The 21,895-nt window shown below is 37.1% G+C and overlaps 1 protein-coding gene across 3 annotated transcripts in view; it reads left to right on the top strand.

Annotated features, from left to right (window-relative positions):
* Positions 1-3: 3 nt before the first annotated feature.
* Positions 4-21,895, top strand: part of dcaf17 (ddb1 and cul4 associated factor 17) — a 24,023-nt gene continuing 2,131 nt past the window's right edge. Inside the window, exons 1-12 of one of the 3 annotated variants that reach the window (XM_056464932.1) lie at positions 4-168; positions 2,741-2,844; positions 3,599-3,689; positions 7,788-7,924; positions 10,559-10,637; positions 12,059-12,148; positions 12,388-12,495; positions 12,789-12,894; positions 14,928-15,070; positions 16,012-16,121; positions 17,779-17,866; positions 20,959-21,039. In XM_056464932.1, the coding sequence (XP_056320907.1) occupies positions 4-168; positions 2,741-2,844; positions 3,599-3,689; positions 7,788-7,924; positions 10,559-10,637; positions 12,059-12,148; positions 12,388-12,495; positions 12,789-12,894; positions 14,928-15,070; positions 16,012-16,121; positions 17,779-17,866; positions 20,959-21,039 (1,302 nt within the window). Of the gene's footprint in view, positions 169-2,740; positions 2,845-3,598; positions 3,690-7,787; positions 7,925-10,558; positions 10,638-12,058; positions 12,149-12,387; positions 12,496-12,788; positions 12,895-14,927; positions 15,071-16,011; positions 16,122-17,778; positions 17,867-20,955; positions 21,040-21,895 lie in introns of all 3 variants that reach the window. The other 2 variants (XM_056464931.1, XM_056464933.1) reach the window with 2 other exon arrangements.

Below are 21,895 nucleotides of genomic sequence, written 5' to 3'. Positions count from 1 at the left end.
TCTATGTGCGCGCTCCCGTCTCCACGTGCACAGCGCCCCCCTGCGTGCACCCGCACTAGTAAAAACAGCTGTGCTTTACTGGCTTCAAGGTGTAGTGGATTCTGCTCCAATGACTTTGGCAGATTACTGTCATCAAACCTTAAGATCCTGAGAAACATCATCCTTAAAGTAAGTAGACGATAATCATTTATTGGCGGTATGTTGAAGTACCGCGAACAATGTATTTTGAAGTAACCAACACAATATCAATATTGTTCAGTATCGCGATATATCGAACTGTTAAATATCTGTGTGTTATTCACGGTACTTTGAAGTTGAGATTTTTAAGAATATTCACATTGTATTTGCAATGGTGTTCATAACAGCCTCATTAATGGTGTGATAAGCCTCCGATAGTTAACATATAGCCATAACTAAACCCATGATGGAAAGTACAAAAGCATTAGTATTAATCTAAAGTATTAATCTTAGATTGTTAATTTTTTTTTGGTTATTCATAACATGTTAAAATCGTAGTTGTAATCGTTTTGTTAAATGGAGTAAGAGTAAATAATTAATAAATAAAATATAACTAATAAACTGGTTAATGCATAATACAAGTCATAATCTTTTTATTAAATGACGTTAATAACTAATAAATAAAAATGAATAAACTGTTTAATGCATAATAACGTGTTAAAATCATAGTTGTAATCTGATTATAAGTCATAATCTTTTTATTAAATTGAGTTAATAACTAATTAATAACAAAAACGTAATAAATTGGTTAATGCATGGTAGCGTTTTCAAATCGTTGTTGTAATCTGATTACAAGTTGTGATTATTTATTAAACTGAGTTAATAACTAATAAATAAGAACTAATGAAGTGTTTAATGTATAATAATGCGTTAAAATCGTAGTTGCAATCTGATTAAAAGCCGTACTCAATTATTAAATGGAGTAAATAACAAGTAATTAAAATCTAAAAGCTAATAAATTGCTTAATGCGTAATATCGCATTAAATTCGTTATTGTTATCTTATTACAAGTTGCAACCATTTATTAAACAGAGTAATCTGATAAATAAAAATGAATAAATTGATTAATATATAAAAACGTGTTAAAATCGTAGTTGTGATTTGATTACAATCCTAATCGTTTTATTAAACGGAGTTAATAACTAATAAATATAAACGGATAATTGGTTAATACATAATAATCCGTTAAAATCGTAGTTGTAATCTGGTTACAGGTCATAATAATTTAATTAAATTGAGTTAATAACTAATAAATAAAAATTTATAAATTGTTTAATATATAATGACGCATTAAAATCATAATTGTAATCTGATTACAAGTCATAATAATTTATTTAATAGAGTAAATAACTAACAATAAAAACGAATAAATTAGTTAATATTTAATAAAGCGTTAAAATCGTAGTTGTAATCTGATTACAAGTCGTAATCCTAATATTAATTGTTAATAACTAATAAATAAAGTGCAAAAACTAATAAATCTGTTAATGCATAATAACATGTTAAAAATGTAGTTGTAATCTGATTACAAGTTGTAATAATTTTATACGAGATAATAACTAATAAAAAACAAATAAATTGGTTAATGCATGATAACGTGATAAAATCATAGTTGTAATCTGATTAAAAGTCTTAATTTATTAAAATGTGTAAATAACTAATAAATTAAAACGAATAAATTGGTTTATACATGATAACACATTGAAATCGATGTTGTAATCTGATTACAAGTTGTGATTATTTATTAAACTGCATTAATAACTATAAAATAAAAACTAATAAATTGGTTAATATATATTAATGCCTTAAAATCGTAGTTGTAACCTGTTTACAAGTCTTAATTGTATTATTAAAAGGAGTAAATAACTAATAAATAAAAACTAATACTTTTTTTGTGTTTAATAATGTGTTAAAAACCGTCGTTGTAATCTGATTAAATGGAGTAAATAACGAATAAATAAAATCTAAAAACTAATAAATTGGTTAATGCATTAAATTTGTAATTGTAATCTGATTACAAGTCGCAAGCAACCTTTTATTAAACAGAGTAAATAATAAATAAAAATGAATAAATTGGTTAATATATAAAAGCGCATTAAAATCGTTGTTGTAATCTGATTACAATCCTAATCGTTTTATTAAACGGTGTTAATAATAAATATAAACAAATAAATTGGTTAATGCATAATAATGTGTTAAAATCATAGTTGTAATCATTTTAATTAATGGAGTTAATAAGTAAAACTAAAAACTGATAAATTATTCAAAACACATTAAAATTATAGTCATAATAATTTTATTAAATTAAGTCAATAACTAATAAATAAAAACTATGAATGAATAAATTGGTTAATTCAAAATAACACGTTAAAATCGTGGTTGTAATCTGATTACAAGTTATAATCATTTTATTAAGAGAAGGTAATTACTAATAAATAAAAACAAATAAATGTAGTTGTATTTTTACCAAATATTATCAAAATAACTGTCTACATGTCTTTTTTTCTTGCTGTTGATTTTTAATTAACGACTATTTTTTGTGATTATACCTGTTAAAGGAATCTTTTTTTGCAGCGTAGGTCAATATTATGATAATACTGTAGTTTAAGCAATTAATCGCAGCAAGAACAGTTTCTATCTCCGTAAACATCAAAGTAAATATGTCTGTTTAACACAAATTTTATTATTCGCTTGATATTAATTAATGCCATGACTTTTATAGGATGATACAGAATTCGTCAAAGTTTGGAGCAAGACTTCCAAGTCCCTCATCTCTTATGAAAGTGGCCGGATATACTTTGATAATTACAGGTGTTGTTACAGCAGGTAAACTGTCATTTGATGTAATTTTTTTGACACTTAAAGGTCTCATGAAGTGCTTTAAAATGTGCTTTTTTTATTCCATGTTTGACGTAATCTCAACTAAAACATGGAGGGTTGGACATAGAGTAGCTCCTCCCCTTTAAGAAAAAAAAGACAGCCAATACAGTTTTGTTTTAGCACAGCTCTGCCAGGGAGAGTGGTTGAGATCAAGTGCATCAAATGAAAAGCTAATGAGAAGAAGGGGGCGGGGCATGTCAGATACTAGAGAGCATTTGATTGGTCAAGATTTGAGGCATGAGCTGACGGGAAAAAAAGATGTTATTCCATTTCTGCGAAACTGACAAACTACAAGCTTTACATGTTTATATCTGTTTTATAGTTTTTAAACGCAAATTTTGTCTATGTTTTAGAGCAGTGTTTCCCAACCCTGTTCCTGAAGGCACACCAACAGTCCACATTTTCAACCTCTCCCTAATCAAACACACCTGAATCATCTTATCATAACATCAGAAGAGACTCCAAAACCTGAAGTTAATGGGTCAGAAAAGGGAGACATCCAAAATATGTACTGTCGGTGTGCCTCCAGGAACAGGGTTGGGAAACACTGTTTTAGAGCACACTAGCTTATAGATATCCTTAAAGCTAACATCTAAAGCACTTTATTTTAATTTCACAGGACTTTTAAGGAAATTAAATGTTGTTTAATTCTTGTTTGACGTCTGCTAAAAGTGGTTTGAATGTTTATTACAAATCACAGCCTTTTGCCAGAGCCAGAACTGCTGTATGAACTCCCCAAAACTCCCAAAACAGAGAAGATTGAAGACGCGTTATTGTGCCAGTGTCCTCTGGTGAGTTTCATCATCTTCATGTCATCTCTATTGACGTATGATTTGTTAGAATAGCACAATATTTGGCAGATATACAACCGATTAAAAATCTGGAATTTGAGGGTTCAAAAAAGACAAATTACTGAGTAAATGGGCACCGAAACTCTGTTCTTTATTGGTATAGGTGCTAAATTATAAAAAAAACTGTATCGAGTATCAATATGCTCTGTTGTTAATGGTTCTGCTATCGGTACTGGAGAATCACTGCTGAATAAACATTACTTACAGTTGCATAATTTAACTGACCATCCCTCTAATTTGCCATATTTGATATTTGTCTGCACAGTGTTATCAAGTATAAAAGCCTTCACAGTTCTCGGCTGTGTGCGTATAGGACCTCATAGGCACACACATAGGTTGTGACACAGACTCGCACATACACAGCTCGTAAGCTTGCGGAGTAAACCAAACGTGTGCATTTTCCCAGTGGACATCGACAATGCCTGTTGCAACAAACGAAACAGGTTGTTTTCTTGTATAAGCGGAAACGCAAGCAATCTAAGTGAATTAAAAATGTAATAATAAAACAAAGTGTTGTTAATTCTGTTCAATTTGTTTTTGTTTTTTGATAAAAAAATTAAAATACACTACAAAAAGTACCGATAAGAGAACCGTTAAAGTACCGAATCGATAAGTGGTATCGATAAAAGTAGCAATACTGTTAAAACCTTAACGATACCCATCCCTAGTTTTATTATATTTGCAGTAAGAAAGGCAAAAATAGGATCATTTTGAGGCAAACAGTTGAAGTCAAAATTGTTAGTCCTCCTGTGAAATTGTAACTCTTAAAAATTATTTGTATAAATTTACTTTTCATTTGACATGATAAACACAAATAAAAGGTTAAAAATGAACACATTTTAAAAATGGTTAAAAGTACACACAAACAAGTCCAAATCAATAGTCATGGCTCCTGATGACACACTGAGGTTTCGTAATTAAATGCAACAGAACTATAATTAGATTAGATTAGATTAGATTCAATTTATTGTCATCACACATGTACAAGTACAAGGCAACGAAATGCAGGTAAATGGAACCCCCCGACCGTGCACAGACATCACAACTCCAGGGAAGACAGGTCACGGGAGGTGGAACAGGAAATAAGATACATTCAGGAGAGAGAGGCAAAACTCCCTCTCACCTTGCTCTTAAGTTAGAGCAATGTGAGATCAGGGAGAAAGAAAAAGCCCCAGCAATCTAGCACAAAAACACACTGACAAGACATAACATTGCCACAGGGGATGGGAACAGGGGGTGTGGATATAGTCCGGTAAGGGCGGGCAGCCATCAGGTCCTGCAGCCATGGAGGCGCTGGTCACAGACCCGCCTACCCCCTCCAGTGGGTGAAAGCATACGAAGGCGTTGGATTGGGGCTAGGGAGTGTCGTGCTGTGTATCTGTGTGTGTGTGTGTGGTTGTGTGTGTGTGTGTGTGTGTGCAAGCCTGTAGAGTCTAACACAGGCATGGGCAAACTCGATCCTCGAGGGCCGGTGTCCCTGCAGATTTTTGCTCCAACCCTAATCAAACACACCTGAACACCCTAATTAGTGTCTTCAAGATCACTAGAAAGCTACAAGCAGGTGTGTTTGATTAGGGTTGGTGCAAAACTATGCAGGGACACCGGCCCTCCAGGATCGAGTTTGCCCATCCCTGGTCTAACAGGTTTCCTAGAACGGAACAGAACGGAATACATTCGCACATGGAGCTACAGCTATTGATTTGGGTTTGTTTGTATGTGTTTATTTAACCAATGACTGTAGGGGAATTATCAACCTATGTCACACATGACGTCACACGTGTTCAAATGTGCATACTGGTTGGAAAAAAAAGACCGGTTGCAAAAGCACACATGTCGTGTTGTGAGGTAGGATGCCAAAATCGAAAGTCTAAAAGTAGAAAATTTTAATTTTACCGTACACCACACTGCTTTTAATGCCAACCGCAGACGTCTTTAGCTAACAGCCATCAGAAGAGCTGAATGGAGTGAGGACCTAATTAAAAATGCTAGACTCTGCAGTTCTCATTTTATATCAGGTAAGATTACGCTATGCTGGATCATACACATTACTCGTTTTTGATTGCAGCAATGATTTCAGCAAAAACAGTTCAATATGGTGAATTAAACTGCGGACACTGAATGCTTAGAATGAAATGTAAAGATGTAAGTTCACATACCCTGCCGTACAGGTGCCGTTCACTGTCAGAATGCAGTTGTTTTACTTGTTGATGATTACCCAGGCCTTGCACAGCTCCGTCTTTTTTCCTTGTCTTTGGCTAGGCAGAATCTCGTTTTTGATTTAGAAGCTCTACATAGTGTTGAATCTGGTAATCATGGAGCATTATTTCTTGCACATGATCACACAGAACAACATTGTAGGCATCCAAAGACTTGTAGGCCTTTAACTTCTCTCTTGTGAAATCACTTGGAGTTTCAATGAGATGCTTGGCAATTTCGTCTTATCCAATATCCATTGGGAGAGGGCTATAACAAATGGAAAGTCAGACAAACGCCGCTTACTTTACGTTAATTTTTGCAGAGTAACTGTGCTTATCACTGGGTGACGAGCTGTTATAATACGCTGAAAGCATTATGTGAATAATATGTAATCAATATAACATACAACAACAAACTCTGCACAGCATCGAATGTCATTTCCTCGATGTAAATGCTAGCGCTCCTGGTTTTTTTCTGCAACCTCAATGCGCATGCATCCTGAATGTTTAGAAACCAGTAATTCGTCTATGAGACAAGGGAAATAATTCTAAAAATGGCATAAAGAAAAAATTATTAAATATAGCACAGGTGTATCGAACAGGAACAAGGCTTAGGGGTTTCAGAAAGGAAACACCTTTACTCAAGAACAGAAACTCAGCTTGCAGAAATATATATCCTGTCTGGCTATGTCTAATGAGCTGCAGCTTAAAGGAGAACACTACAACATGTATAAAGAAATGAGCGATATGAACTTTTTTCAGAATAAATATACATTTTCCAACATTGCGTGATGAAAAGTCGAGGTGTGCTACTAACAGGCACTTAAAGATACCTTTATATTTAATCATTTATTTATTGCAAACTATTATGATTTGAATATCGCAATATTTTAATAATAATTAAGATAAATTCAGTGTATTGTGCAGCCCCATTAAACATAAAAAAATGAAGATTATATATTATTTTATATATATAAGGTTCACTTCACAAGTAGTTTTAATTAGCCAGGTACAGTTGAAGTCAGAATGAATAGCCCCCCTTTTAATTTTACATTCTTTTTTAATATTTCCCAAATGATGTTTAACAGATTCAGGAAATTTTTACAGTATGTCTGATAATATTTTTTCTGCTGGAGAAAGTCTTATTTGTTTTATTTCGGCTAGAATGAAAGCAGCTTTTAATTTTTTCAAAACTATTTTAGGGACAATATTATTACCCCCTCTTAAGCTATATCCTTTTTTGGATAGTTTACAAAACAAACCATCGTTATACAATAACTTGCCTAATTACCCTAACCTGCCTAATTATCCTAGTTAAGTCTTTAAATGTCACTTTAAGCTGTATAGAAGTGTCTTGAAAAATACCTAGTCAAATATTATTTACTGTCATCATGACAAAGAGAAAATAAATCAGTTATTAGAGATGAGTTATTAAAACTATTATGAGTTCGAGTTGCTGCCATGTGATTGCCTGATTAGAAATTTGCGTTAACAAGCAGTTGGACAGGTGTACCTAATAAAGTGGCCGGTGAGTGTATAATGGATACACACACAATCAAATAAACACAATTAGAGGTCTGACAAGTACATACACAAATAATAAGAAAAAAGACTAACATGATTATCTTCACACCGTTAAACAGAAATTGGGGGAAAAAATAAACAGGGGGGCTAATAATTCAGGGGGGCTAATAATTCTGACTTCAACTGTAACAACAATTTTGAAGTGGGCATGATAACAGTAATGTATATTTTCATTTTAACGGTATATTGCACTATCAATTGTTGGCACATGTCTAATGAATGGAGCTTTTAACTTTGTATGTAATTGGTGGTTTTGCAGGAAAATGTGCTGCCTAATGCTTCAGAGCAGAAATCATGTCTGTTGACTCTGACGGCTCATAACTGGTTATATCGGCTGTCAGCGGACACGGGAGAAACACTGCAGCGGGTCTACCTCTCCTCTCGTTTCAAGTTCAGGTGATCTGCATCTTCACTGTAGAGCTGAAGGAAAAATTAGGTAGTGCTAATACTTTTGGTAACCATAACAAAGTTATGTAAGTGAACATAAATGGCAGGCTCTTTGGAAGTGAGTGACTTAACTATAGACTGTAAAAGATATGGACGTAGTATCCGTGACGTCACCCATAGGTTTCTGAAGAGCGCAAATGAAGCTACATGTAGGCGTGGCCAACCGTCACCATTTTGTTCGCGTGTCATCGCACCAACCGGGGGTACAAAACAAGGGCAAAGAGGCGGAGCGTGAGCGGACGTGACGCCTGATAGCATTTTGCTTTAGCATCAGGCTTTTCTTTGGGTGAAAGGCTTAATACTTCATTACCTGCGACTCGTGTTCTGACCACATGCGCTTTGTGTATTATATCAATAAAGTGTTTAGTCTTTTAAAAACACTGTTGTAACACATTGAGCCCCTAAACATGGTTCTTATGATGTTTTTCAACAGGAGGAAAACGCGAAATACTTCTAAACGCTTCAGATATTGTGTTAGTAAATGCAAGATTATTTATAAAACCCAGGCATAACACTGTTTGACAACGATTCAGACTACTATTCTAGAGCCTACAGCTAATCAAATTGTGAAATTCTGGAGTGCTTTACAAGTGTAAAGAAAATTATAAATGATAAATGCTCTTAAATAAAACAAATACATTTATAGAGATGGAAATTGAGGCCACTTGAATGGTTTGTACCACTCCGGGTGCTCCGGTTTCCCCCACAGTCCAAAGACATGCGGTACAGGTAAATTGGGTAAGCTAAATTCTCCGTAGTGTATGTGTGTGAATGAGTGTGTATGGATGTTTCCCAGAGATGGGTTGCAGCTGGAAGGGCATCCGCTGTGTAAAATATGGGCTGGATAAGTTGGCGGTTCATTCCGCTGTGGCGACCCTAGATTAATAAAAGGACTAAGCCAAAAAGAAAATGAATGAATGGAGCCAGCCTCCAAAGGCGAGTCGATGAATTGCAGTTTCAGTTACTTCCGTATTGGCTTCACGAGGGAGTGCGGGATGTTGCCACTAGGTCTAAATATATGTTTTCTGCAAAATGCTGAATACGTTGCTCCAGGTACATTTTGTGCATGTTTCAAATGACATATCCACTAGAGGGCGATGTCTACATTTTTGCAAAATGCATCAGACGTCGCTTCACGTACGTTTCGTGCATGTTTTAAATGACATATCCACTGGAGGACATTAGCTATGTTTCCATCCACCTATTTTTATGCGCATTTTGCACATGTGGATAAAAAACAGTTGATGGGAACGCCATGATGCGCATAAATTTTGAAAATGCAGATAAATAATGTATGCGCATAACTGAGTAGGATAAACTTTTTATTCGATAAGAAAAGATGCGCATAAACTACGATGGAAACACTTTTACCGCACAAATTTCAGTATGCGCATTAAAAAAGGTCATGTGATTTTGTTATAAGAGATCATGTGATGATGAAAATGTGTGTAAATGTACAAACCACCAGGCTGAGCTCATTATAAAACATCTGAAATGTCGTTTTGGTCATTCTGAAACGCCTTACTGTTTAAGTAGTAGTGTTATTATATTATTAATGACCTCCAGAATCATGAGCGTCTGTGCTCCGCATCTGACACTTTCAAACACCAGTTACTTCCGTATTGGCTTCACGAGGGAGAGCGGGATGTTGCCACTTGGACTAAAAATACGTTTTCTGCAAAATGCTGAATACGTTGCTCCAGGTACATTTTGTGCATGTTTCAAATGACATATCCACTAGAGGGCGCTGTCTACATTTTTGCAAAATGCGTGTCAGGATTGCTTTCTGAAGCGCAAGTCATTTATTAGATGAAGAAAAGATTGACGCAGCTTCGCCTACCGCAGTAAATTCAATTTTTACTGTTGATATTTGGCGCCAGTTAATCAGGAAGCGACGATTTTGTTCGCTTTGACTCGTTGGATGTAGACGCTGCTTTATTCGCACGTCTTTAATGCGATAATCCAGTTCCTTTGCATTTTTGGATGGAAGCATAGCTACTGTCTACATTTTTTACATCTGAAATGCGTCCAAACAATCAGTTTATTTTGTGTTGTACAAAGAACTGCATGAAATGAATAATTTATTTGTCCTGTAAATATATTTAACGTGAAAAGGAACAGAAGTTATCCTCATACTGTCCCGTAGCGTTCATTTTACAGAAATACCAAAATAAAATTTGCTCACAATTTACTCACCCTCAAGTGGTAGCAAATTTCCATATATTTGGAAACACAGGAGAAGATGTTTAGCAGAATGTTGGTACATTGCCATCCATAATTGGGAAACAGGAATTCAATGATGTATGGTTACCAGCATTCTTCAAAATGTATTGTTTTTATCAGAAAAAAACTAACTTAAACAGGTTTGGAGGAAGCGGAGGGGGAGTAAATGACGACAGTTTTTATTTTCATTTAATTTTAGGGTGTAATTTCCCTTTAAGAGAGGAAAATGTCAATGCTCATGAGGTTTTTGTGTGAACTGTCCATTTTGTGGATTTTACAGTAATGTAGGCTGAAGCACGTATTTCCAGTGAGCCCTAGTTGTGAATGTTTTTGTTGTACTAATATGAGTTTTTCTGACAGATCGTTAGGGTGGGACTCTTCACAGGAAACATTTTACGTCAGATCCATTCAATGCAAACAGACGGCTCTAGAACGACAGGTCAGGCTTTACTCGGATACGCTTGTATCTGCGCTGTTACTGTTTCTCTCTCTCTCAGTTCAGTTCAAAAGATCTTTACTGACATGACTAAGCATTTTCAAAGCATTTCACATTGCACAAACAACGAATAAAGGGATTACACACTCACCAGCCACTTTATTAGGTACACCTTACTAGTACCAGATTGGACCCCCTTTTGCCTTCAGAACTGCCTTAATCCTTCGTGTTATAGATTCAACAAGGTACTTGGAAATATTCCTCAGAGATTTTGCCCCATATTGACATGACAGCATCACGCAGTTGCTGTAGATTTGTCGGCTGCACATCCATGATGCGAATCTCCCGTTCTGCCACATCCCAAAGGTGCTCTATTGGATTGTAATCTGGTGACTGTGGAGGCCATTTGAGTACATTGAACTCATTGTCATGTTCAAGAAACCAGTCTGAGATGATTTGCGCTTTATGACATGGTGTGTTATCCTGCTGGAAGTAGCCATCAGAAGATGGGTACACTGTGGTCAGCACAAAGGGATGGACATGGTCAGCAACAATACTCAGGTAGCGATGCTCAATTGGTACTACACGATGCTCAATTGTTACTAATGGGTCCAAAGTATGACAAGAAAATATCCCCCACACCACCACCAGCCTGAACCATTGATACAAGGCAGGATGGATCCATACTTCCATGATGTTGAGTTTTGGTGAGTCTGTGTGAATTGTAGCCTCAGTTTCCTGTTCTTAGCTGACAGGAGTGGCACCCGGTGTGGTCTTCTGCTGCTGTAGCCCATCTGCCTCAAGGTTGGACGTGTTGTGTGTTCAGAGATGCTCTTCTGCAGACCTCTGTTGTAACGAGTGCTTATTGAGTTACTGTTGCATTTCTATCAGCTGGAACCAGTCTGGCCATTCTCCTCTGACCTCTGGCATCAACAAGGCATTTGTGCCCACAGAACTGCCGCTCACTGGATATTTCCTCTTTTTCAGACCATTCTCTGTAAACACTTGAGATGGTTGTGCGTGAAAATCCCAGTAGATCAGCAGTTTCTGAAATACTCAGACCAGCCCGTCTGGCACCAACAATCATGCCACGTTCAAAGTCACTTAAATCCCCTTTCTTCTCCATTCTGATGCTCAGTTTGAACTGCAGAAGATTATCTTGACCATGTCTAAATGCATCGAGTTGCTGCCATGTGATTGCCTGATTAGAAATTTGCGTTAACAAGCAGTTGGACAGGTGTACCTAATAAAGTGGCCGGTGAGTGTATAATGCACACACACACAATCAAATAAACACAATTAGAGGTCTGATAAGTACATACAAAAATAATAAGAAAAAAGACTAACATGATTATTAAAGAGGGAAGGAAATAATACAACACACAACAGTACATTCATTCTCTCTCTCTCTCTCTCTCTCTCAGGCTGGTGTTGATAATAACATCCTCATGCACGTGGCTGTATTTCAAGTCTTTCCACTGCAGCTTGTTGGAATGCTGGAGATAAATAAAAAGGTAACATCTTCTGCATTGGTGTTTTCTATCATTTATTGTTTATCATCTTTTATATTTATTTAGACATGCTTGAATTATGTTACTTTTTTGTCAAATGAAAGGATTTTAAAACTAATATTTGCAGATTATTTACAGTGAATGTTTATTTTTTCAGTGGTCTTCTTTTATACTTGAATTAGTTGAAACTGCTGATCTTGAACAGAGTGATGAGAGGTTGTGTTGTGGTGTGTTGTGTGCAGGTGTTTGGTAAGACTGCAGTGGATGTGCTGCTGTCACAGGGAGTGTTAGCTGTATCACACAGCTCAAAACTCGTCCGGCTTTACAGTTTTGAGTACATTGTTAACAAGGTAATGGAATATTATAGATTATATGAATGTGTGGTCACACTTGAGGATAATGGCCAATTATCATTATTAACTAGTGGCTTATTACCTGGCTGGTTATTTGTACTTATAAAGTTTATATTCTACATGATCCGATTCTACATTCTACAAACTAAGTTCTTTCTAGTTCTTCGTTTGAGGTCAAAAAGATGTCCGAAAAGTGATTTGTTAATAGTCTGAATTGTATTTTAAAGAAAGTATGACTGAATATTTGTCAGACTGTATAATCGTTGAAAATGATCGTAATTCTACTTCAGTTTAGAACCGAGGAGCTGATTCTGGGACAGCAGTGTGAGCTGAATGATGCAAAGGGAATCGTGGGAGAAGCTCCTTACGGTGTTCCGGTCAACATTTACATTCATGGTGGGTGACGGACATTTTTATACATCAAAATGGCATTGTGTATAAAGAAAACATCTCTTGTGTGGGATTACTTTTAATTGAATGACTCTTGATAAAACTTATACTAACCAATCTGATTACACTCCTACAATTCTGACATGGCTGTGAAATTATATGATGAGTTTGTCTAAGTTAAAGCACAGTATAATCAATGTTAATGTGAATTAATAACTATGAATTAGTTGTCAGAATTTAGTTAGTGAGTTAAAGGGATAGTTCACCCAAAAATGGAAATTCTGCCAACATTTATTCCCCCTCATGTGGTTTTAAACCAGGGGTGCCCAAACTAGAGCCTGCATTTGAGCCTGAGCCTGTCGGGGCCCGACTTTATGCCTCTAGGGCCAGGCTTTGGGCCAATTTTCACATCATAGCTAGCACAGATATCAGGCTTCAGGCCTGCTTTAGGAAAAACTTTTACATTTTTTAATGAGATCTAATGCGTGTGGTCCAGAACAGCCAGTGATGTCTTGTGTATAGAGATTTCCAGCCACGTGCAATGGAGAACATGAAGAGAAAACTGGCAATGGGGAACTTAAAACTGTGAAAAACGCCAGAGGAAAGGCAAACTTCTGGTCAACTTTTCTAATAGTGACAACCTTAAATGATCCACAATGCACTACTGAAAGTAAAGTTGAGTAAACTCAATGTGGACCGCTTGGATATCGATATCTCTTTAACTAAACCTTAAATTAAAAACAAAATTATTATGATAAAAAAATAAATAAACACAGGGCGAAGCAGTGGCGCAGTAGGTAGTGCTGTCGCCTCACAGCAAGAAAGTAGCTGGTTCGAGCCTCGGCTGGGTCAGTTGGCGTTACTGTGTGGAGTTTGCATGTTCTCCCTGCATTCGTGTGGGTTCTCTTCGGGTGCTCCGGTTTCCCCCTACTGTCCAAAGACATGCGGGACAGGTGAATTGGGTAAGCTAAATTGTCCGTAGTGTATATGTGTGAATGAGTGTGTGTGTGGATGTTTCCCAGAGATGGGTTGCGGATTTAAGGGCATCCGCTGCGTAAAAACGTGCTGGATAAGTTGGCGGTTCATTCCGCTGTGGCGACCCCGGATTAATAAAGGGACTAAGCCGACAAGAAAATGAATGAATGAAAAAACTAAACAAAATAAACATCAGTTTTCTATTAAATACAACTCTTGTCTATTTTATTGGCTGTAACAGTATAAGCTGTTTGGTCGGAAAAAAAAAATACGGGCTTCGGGTCAGACTCAGGCCAAAAACTTTGATCTGTTGAACAAGGGCCGGGCTACAACCTGTGCGTCTTGGGCCAGGGCCGGGCTAGGGCTTAGATTTAAGGCCCATGCAGGGCTCTAGCCCAAACTCGTCCTGGAGGGCCGATGTCCTGCAGGTTTTAGGTCCAATTTGCCTCAAAACAGCTGCAAGGATGTTGCTATAAAGCTTAGTAAGAGCTTGATTAGCTAGCCCAGGTGTGTCTTGTTGGGGTTGGAACTAAACTTTGCAGGACATTGGCCCTCCAGGACTGAGTTTGGGCACCCCTGTGAACACACTTCCTTTTCAGACCAGTACACCAATGAGTCCACAAAGTGCAAATGTATTAACTATTTAAACAACGTGGCGCAAAACATGAAAATCAGGGTTGCACTGGTCTGAAAATAGCAAGAAATCACAGAATACCTGTCTTGCGCCTTAATGCTACGGGTGTATGATACGATATGATACAGTAGTCCGATTATAGTTCGTTCGCATTTGATGAGAGGAAAGGACCACACTACACTCGCACATGTGAATTATCATATTGTTGTTGTTAATTTTATTTTATATGCTGTTGTTCATCTGAGGTTTAATATCTGCCAAAGATCAGATATTTTTTTATTGTCCAGATATGGAATAATTGGATTGTCATAGGGTGTGCAGACTTTTTCACATGACTGCATGTGAAGATTTTGCAGAGTGCTTTTGGATTTCTTTCTTAGTAGGTGGTGTGAAAAATTACAAATGTTGTTGTCACTGCTTCTCTTCGCAGAGTGTCCTCCAGTCTTGTTTGAGATGTCATACTTTGAGAATGGGGTTCAGATCGGAGGGCATCCTTGGCACTACATCTACACCCCCAATCATAAGAGACACAGAGGAACCCACCATGTCTGCTCCATCACAGATGGAGCTCTGGTGACTCCTTTTTTTTTTCAAATATATTTTTATTGAACGTTTTTAGTGCAAAAACATGTCAGAAAATTATATTGAATAATAAGATAATATCCATCATTCATATAGTTTGAATCCTGACCCTCACATAAAAAATTACAATAAAAATAATTAAATCAAAGCGGTTCATTTAAATAATAAACTAAGCCGAAAGCAAATTAATTAATTAATTTCATTAAATAAACAAACAAATAAAAAAATAAGGACATAAAATAAGGACAAGCTTTTAGTCTTAGAAGTTTCCAGATAATCAAAAAAAGGGTCCCAGATCCGATTAAAATAGGGAAGGTTTGTTCTTAGTAGCTCTGGTAAAAGTAGTGTGGTGACATTTCATATACATTGGCAATTCAAAGTGCTTTAGATAAACAAGTTTAAGAAAATAAAACAAACAATAAGTAAAACATACAAACAGATTAAAATGTGTTAAAACAGCTTATACAATGAATGAACAAAAAAAGAAAGGCATAATAGTGCAATCTGTGGGACGTGGCACAGTGCTCATTCAATAAAGGCACAGCTAAACAGATGTGCTTTCAGTCTGGATTTGAATGTGCCTAATGTTGGAGCACATCTGTAAACTAAAGTATTGGGCAATATTGAGGATATCGAATAAGATCCTACTTTATAAGTACAGTACTATTCAACAGTTAATTTCTTAAAAATAGGCAGGCAAGTAGTTATTAGTGTGAATTGTAACTTTAACCAAAGTGTTACCAAGTATTCCATATTCACTAATTATAACAACAATTTCATACACGCGTGTTGTGAATCAGGTAGATCTTTTTTGTATACAAAATAATACACACAACTATCAATGAATAAACCCATTGTGAAAAGCACTATATGAATATATTTGAATTAAGTGTAAACATCTTATCTGTTTGTTCCAATGATCTGTACATCAGGCAAAAAACGGCGTCCAGGACATGAAATGTGACTCTCTTGAAGCGGACTGGATCTTTTTTCACCCAGATGACTCCGGTCGAATCATTCATGCCGGGCCCAGCTCAATAAAGTGAGCATAAATGTTCATATTTTATTAGAAACATGTCACTGCACAAGGATAAACAAGTAAATGTGGAGACCTTACACTGTAACCTGAGTAAAATTGTAGAGTAGTCTGAGCGAAGTACTAGGGAAATCTGTCAAGTAGTCTGAGCAGAGTCCTAGAGTTGTCTGAGTAAAGTTCTAAAGAAGCCTGTGAAGTAGTCTAAGCGAAGTTCAAGAGTACTCTGAGCGAAGTCCTAGAGAACGGTCTCACGGTGGTTTGAGCAAAGTCCTAAAGAAGTCAGAGCGAAGTTCTAGATAAGTCTGTTGAGTAGTCTGAGGGCATTCTAGAGAAATCTGTTGTAGTCTGAGCAAAGTTCTGGAGAAGTCGGAGCGAAGTTCTAGAGAAATCTGTTGAGTAGTCTGAGGGACGTTCTAGAGAAATCTGTTGAGTAGTCTGAGCAAAGTTCTAGAGAAGCCTGTCGAGTAGTCAGAGTGAAGTTCTAGAGAAATCTGTCGAGTAGTTAATGCAAAGTTCTAGGGAACCTGTCTAGTAGTCAGAGTGACGTTCTAGAGTAGTCTGTTGAGTTGCCTGAGCGAAGTTCTAGAGAAGTCTGTCGAGTTGCCTTAGCAGAGTTCTAGAGTAGTCTGTCGAGTTGCCTGAGCGAAGTTCTAGAGAAGTCTGTCGAGTTGCCTTAGCAGAGTTCTAGAGTAGTCTGTCGAGTTGCCTGAGCGGAGTTCTAGAGAAGTCTGTCAAGTTGCCTAAGCGGAGTTCAAGAGAAGTCTGTCGAGTTGCCTGAGCGGAGTTCTAGAGTAGTCTGTCGAGTTGCCTGAGCGGAGTTCTAGAGTAGTCTGTCGAGTTGCCTGAGCGGAGTTCTAGAGAAGTTTGTCGAGTTGCCTAAGCGGAGTTCTAGAGAAGTCTGTCGAGTTGCCTGAGCGGAGTTCTAGAGTAGTCTGTCGAGTTGCCTGAGTGGAGTTCTAGAGAAGTTTGTCGAGTTGCCTGAGCAGAGTTCTAGAGAAGTCTGTCGAGTTGCCTGAGCGGAGTTCTAAAGTAGTCTGTCGAGTAGTCTGAGCGAAGTCCTAGAGTAGCCTGAGTGGAGTTCTAGAGTATTCTGTTGAGTTGCCTGAGCAGAGTTCTAGAGTAGTCTGTCAAGTTGCCTGAGCGGAGTTCTAGAAAAGTCTGTCGAGTTGCCTGAGTGGATTTCTAAAGTAGTCTGTCGAGTAGTCTGAGCGAAGTGCTAGAGTAGTCTGATCGAAGTTCTAGAGAAGTGTGTCGAGTAGTCTGAGCGTAGTCCTAGAGAAGTCAGACGAAGTCTTAAAGAAGTCTGCAGAGAAGTCAGAGCAAAGTTATAGAGAATACCTCAAAAATGTTAAACACAATGTATATAATCTTTTCAGTTATAAACTTTTACATTGCAACCTACAATTTATGCATTTGTAATTCCACACTTCCTTACAATATTTACCTTTCTAGTCATCTTAACTTGCAACAGTGAAACTGACTAAAAATGGTGTTAAAATTCGTAGAACTTTAAAAAATGTAGTTGAAGTCAGATTTTATGAAGTAAAAAAAAATGTTGTCATGACATTGTTTTTTTTTTACAGTGTAACAATGGTACTATTCTTTTGGGTTAAACTGTTTGGGTTTTTTCCCCTGCAGTTGATTTTTTTTTCCTCTTTTACAGCATTCTGAAGATCATGGCGGAAACAGGATGTGACTGGAAGTATGAGATCATCACAGATTTCTCCATCACTGCTGCTCGTGACAGTAATGTAATTGTTGTCTGTAATTCAGTACATTTTTGTTCATTCATTCATTAATTCAATCATCCATCCGTGTATTTATTTATTTATTTATTCTGTTTGTATTAATGCCATATCAGCAGCATTGACTATATTCATGGCAATATTGGTAATAAATATTCAAGACATAATATAACGAGCGTAATATAACGACAAGATATAACGAGCATTATACAAAAAACAAAACAAAATCAAACAAAAAAAGGACTTTCCAACACATTAAGATTGCAAGATCTTAAACTACTAGGAGGGTCACAGGGATACAGAAGATCTGTTTTTGGAGCCAGATTGTGTAGGCATTTAAATACAAACAAAATCATTTTAGTTTTGACCCTGAAATGGACTGGCAGCCAATGAAAGGAATGTATGTGGGGGTGATGTGGTCACATTTGCGACCATTTAAAGGAATTTGGCTGCAGTGTCCTGGACCATGGCAACATGTTGGCTCAGTGGCTAATATTGTCGTCTCACAGCAAGAAGGTCACTGGTTCGATTCCCAGCTAGTCCAGTTGGCATTTCTGTGTGGAGTTTGCATGTTCTCCCTGCATTTCTTCCGGGTGCTCCGGTTTCCCCACAGTCCAAAGACATGAGCTATAGGTGAATTGAATAAACTAAATTGACCATAGTGTATGAGTGTGAATGAGTGTGTATGGATGTTTCCCAGTACTGGATTGCAGCTGGAGGGGCATCCGCTGTTTAAAACTTATGCTGGATAAGTTGGCGGTTCCTTCCGCTATGGTGACCCCAGATTAATAAAGGGACTAAGCCAAAGGAAAATTAATGAATGTTCTGGACCACTTGAAGTCGAGCTACCTGGAATTTGGAGATGCCATAATATAGAGAATTGCAGTAATCCAAGCGTGATGTTATAAAAGCGTAAATGACTCTCTCACCAAAATCTTTAGGCTAAAAAATGTTTTATTTTGGAAAGTGAGCTAAACATGACAGAGGAAACATGTTTGTCTAATTTAAGGTTATTGCCAATAAGGACACCAAGATTGCATACACAGCTTGAATCAAAACCAGACAGGTTGCCTAAAAATTAATTATTAAACTCCACTTCATCAGATGAGCCAAAAATGATAACTTCAGTCTTCAGTCATGAGTTAAAGAGTTGTTTTAAAGGGCACCTATGGTAAAAAATCTACTTTTCAAGCAGTTTGGACAGACATATGTGCATGTATGGTGTATAGACTGTCATATTGGGGTGATATAAGCACACCCAGTGCTTTTTTTTCAATTTAACAACATAAAAAACGGTGGACCAATTGGAGCTGTTTTTAAATCGACCACAACTTTATGTAGGAGAGCGATCCCCCCGCCCACCAATATTGATTGACAGGCGCGTCATCATATCCTCAGTTTGTTGATTCACGTCCGCCATTTTCAGCGTGAGTCGAAGCGATATAACTAAAGGAACACGCTAGCTCTATTTTTAGATGCAAGGCTCATTGGGCTCAACACAAGATCAATATTCTCCACATTATCGCTCTAATCGGAATTATTGGTTGTATCTTTAGGTAGGTTTGCAAACATGTGTACTTCTCATTGAGTCTACCTTATACTTCAGCCATTTGCATTTCTCGCGATCCCAGAAGCTCCCTGTGATCTTAACTAGCATGCGTTTTAGAATTCTAAACATCGGTTTCTATCAGGGTACACTCAAGTCGACGGCTGGGCACCGCAGACCGATGCAGACTTGAAGCGCTGTTGTGTGTACCCTGATAGAAACCTATGTTTAGAATTCAAAAATGCGTGGCGCGACGATTCGGGACACTTCATGTTTCTGGTGCGCCACAGAGAGTGTCTGGTGTGCCGTGTTGCAGCTTCGAGCGGCGCATCCGGTGCCTCAGTCAAAGTTAATTCAGTGTGCATGGTTATTAGTTTCTGTGTACAAGCTCGGCACTTGAAACTAGCACACAGTTGGCTGTAAAACTGTACAAAGACACAAATGATTTTTTACGACTGAATGCTGTACCTCTCACTCCAGCTCCTTCTCTGAGTCTGCCTGTCAGACTCTGTTGCAAACGCAGAGCAGGTGAGCTCCTGGCCCCGCCCCCTTGTTACGTTGGGCGGGAAGCCGAAACTAATTTACATGTGAAGCAACACACCCCTAAATCAGCGAACTGTGGACACGCCCCCAACATGACACTTTTTAACACATTATAATAAAAAAATCTGAATTGTGTTTTAAACTGAACCTAAACTCAGAAGAGCCATAATATTAATATTAAATCATGAAAAAGAGGTCAACTATGTGCCCTTTAAAGCCGAAAGTGGGTACTGTAAGTCTGGCCAATTCTACATCCTAAAGGGGTCCTATTATGCCCCTTTTTATAAAATGTAAAAAAATCTCTGATGTCCCTAGTGTGTGTGTGTGTGAAGTTTCATCTCAAAATACCACACTGATAATGAATTATAACTCTCTGAAACTGACCCTTTTAGGCTTTGATGCTAATTGTGTCGTTTTGGTGACTGTCGCCTTAAATTCAAATGAGATTGTGCTCTTTTTAAAAGAGGGCGGAGCTACAAATGCCTGTCTGTCAACATTAATGGCAGATTCAATAAAACTACTAACCTCTCATGCTAATGAGGGTGAGATGGTCACTAGTGGGCGGGGCTTTCCCCCTCTGACGACACGTACAAAGGGAGAATGTCAATCAAAGAGTTTCTGCAGACTGTTTCTATCAAGTGTGATTATAACAAATAAAATTATTACGTTTACCATTAGAAGCTGGTTATATTCACAGACTTTTGCCACACAATTGTGTTTAAACCTTTTATAGAAGTTATTTTTTTAATATACAACCTGTTTACGTCTATTTTCAGAATGGTCATTTCTTTCATTTACTAATGAATGCACTTCATACAATTTGTTGTTTGTACATTTACCCCATCCTCTTTGACATTTCTCATTCTATGGGGTCAATACCAGTTATTAAAGCAGTGACAGAATGTTATTGTAAATTTGATACTAGAATTTCTTCATTTTAAAGCAGTCTTAGCATTTTGTCATCTTCAGTTTGACTCAAGGGTTTTTGTAATGAAGTTCTTCTCAGCAGGCCTCTCAGGTGATTGTGACCTCTTCTGGTCGTATGGTGAAAAGGAGATTTCAGATGTTAGACGATGACCCTGCCCAAGAGGTACGGCACACCACCAGCCCAGATTTAAGTCTGAGGGGGGAAATGTTTGTTTTTAAGCACCAGAACATATTTGGGGGTTTCTAAAATGTATTATTTTTGTCATCAAAGGAATAGTTCACCTAAAAATGCCAATTAACTCACCCTCAAGGGGTTCAGAATCGGTATGAGATCGGTTTTTTGTTGAACAAAAAAGAAGATATTTTGAAAAATGTTACACTGCAAAAATGTTTTTCTTACTTAGAGAGTTCCTGTCTTGTTTCTAGTCCAAATGTCTAAAAATAAGCAAAATAGTCTGCCAACGGGGTAAGAAAAATAATCTTGTTTCTCCTTCTGGCATAAGATTTTTTTGCTTACCCCATTGGCTGATTATTTTGCTTGTTTTAAGGAAAAACTCACTTAATTTTGGCACATTATTTCTTAAAACAATAATGTGTTTTTACTTGTCTAGAAAATGCCTCTTGATTTAAGAATGTTTAGATATTTGGACTAGAAAAATTCTAAGAAACATATTTTTTTGCAGTGCACCATTGATTTTCATCATAAGAAAAACAAATACTAAGGAAGTCATTGGTAACACATTTTCAGCATTTTTTTAAATATCTTCTTTTGTGTCCAACATTAGAAAGAAACCCATAAAAGTTCAAAACAAGAGTGAGTTGTCAGTTTTGAGTGAACTGTCCCTTTAAGGAAACCAGGAATTCTGACGTCAATAATTGGCAAAGCAAAAGAAATGCTTTTCTTTCTTTGAGTTTTTGTCTTGTTTCTAGTCCAAATGTTACAAAAATCCTAAATTATTTTCTAGACAAGCAAAAAATATCGTCTCCTTAAAGCTACGGTCACACTGGGCTTTGTGTGT

This window comes from Danio aesculapii, chromosome 9 (assembly GCF_903798145.1).
Source record: "Danio aesculapii chromosome 9, fDanAes4.1, whole genome shotgun sequence".
Classification (NCBI taxonomy): Eukaryota; Metazoa; Chordata; class Actinopteri; order Cypriniformes; family Danionidae; genus Danio; species Danio aesculapii.
This window is presented reverse-complemented; position numbering and strand designations above follow the sequence as displayed.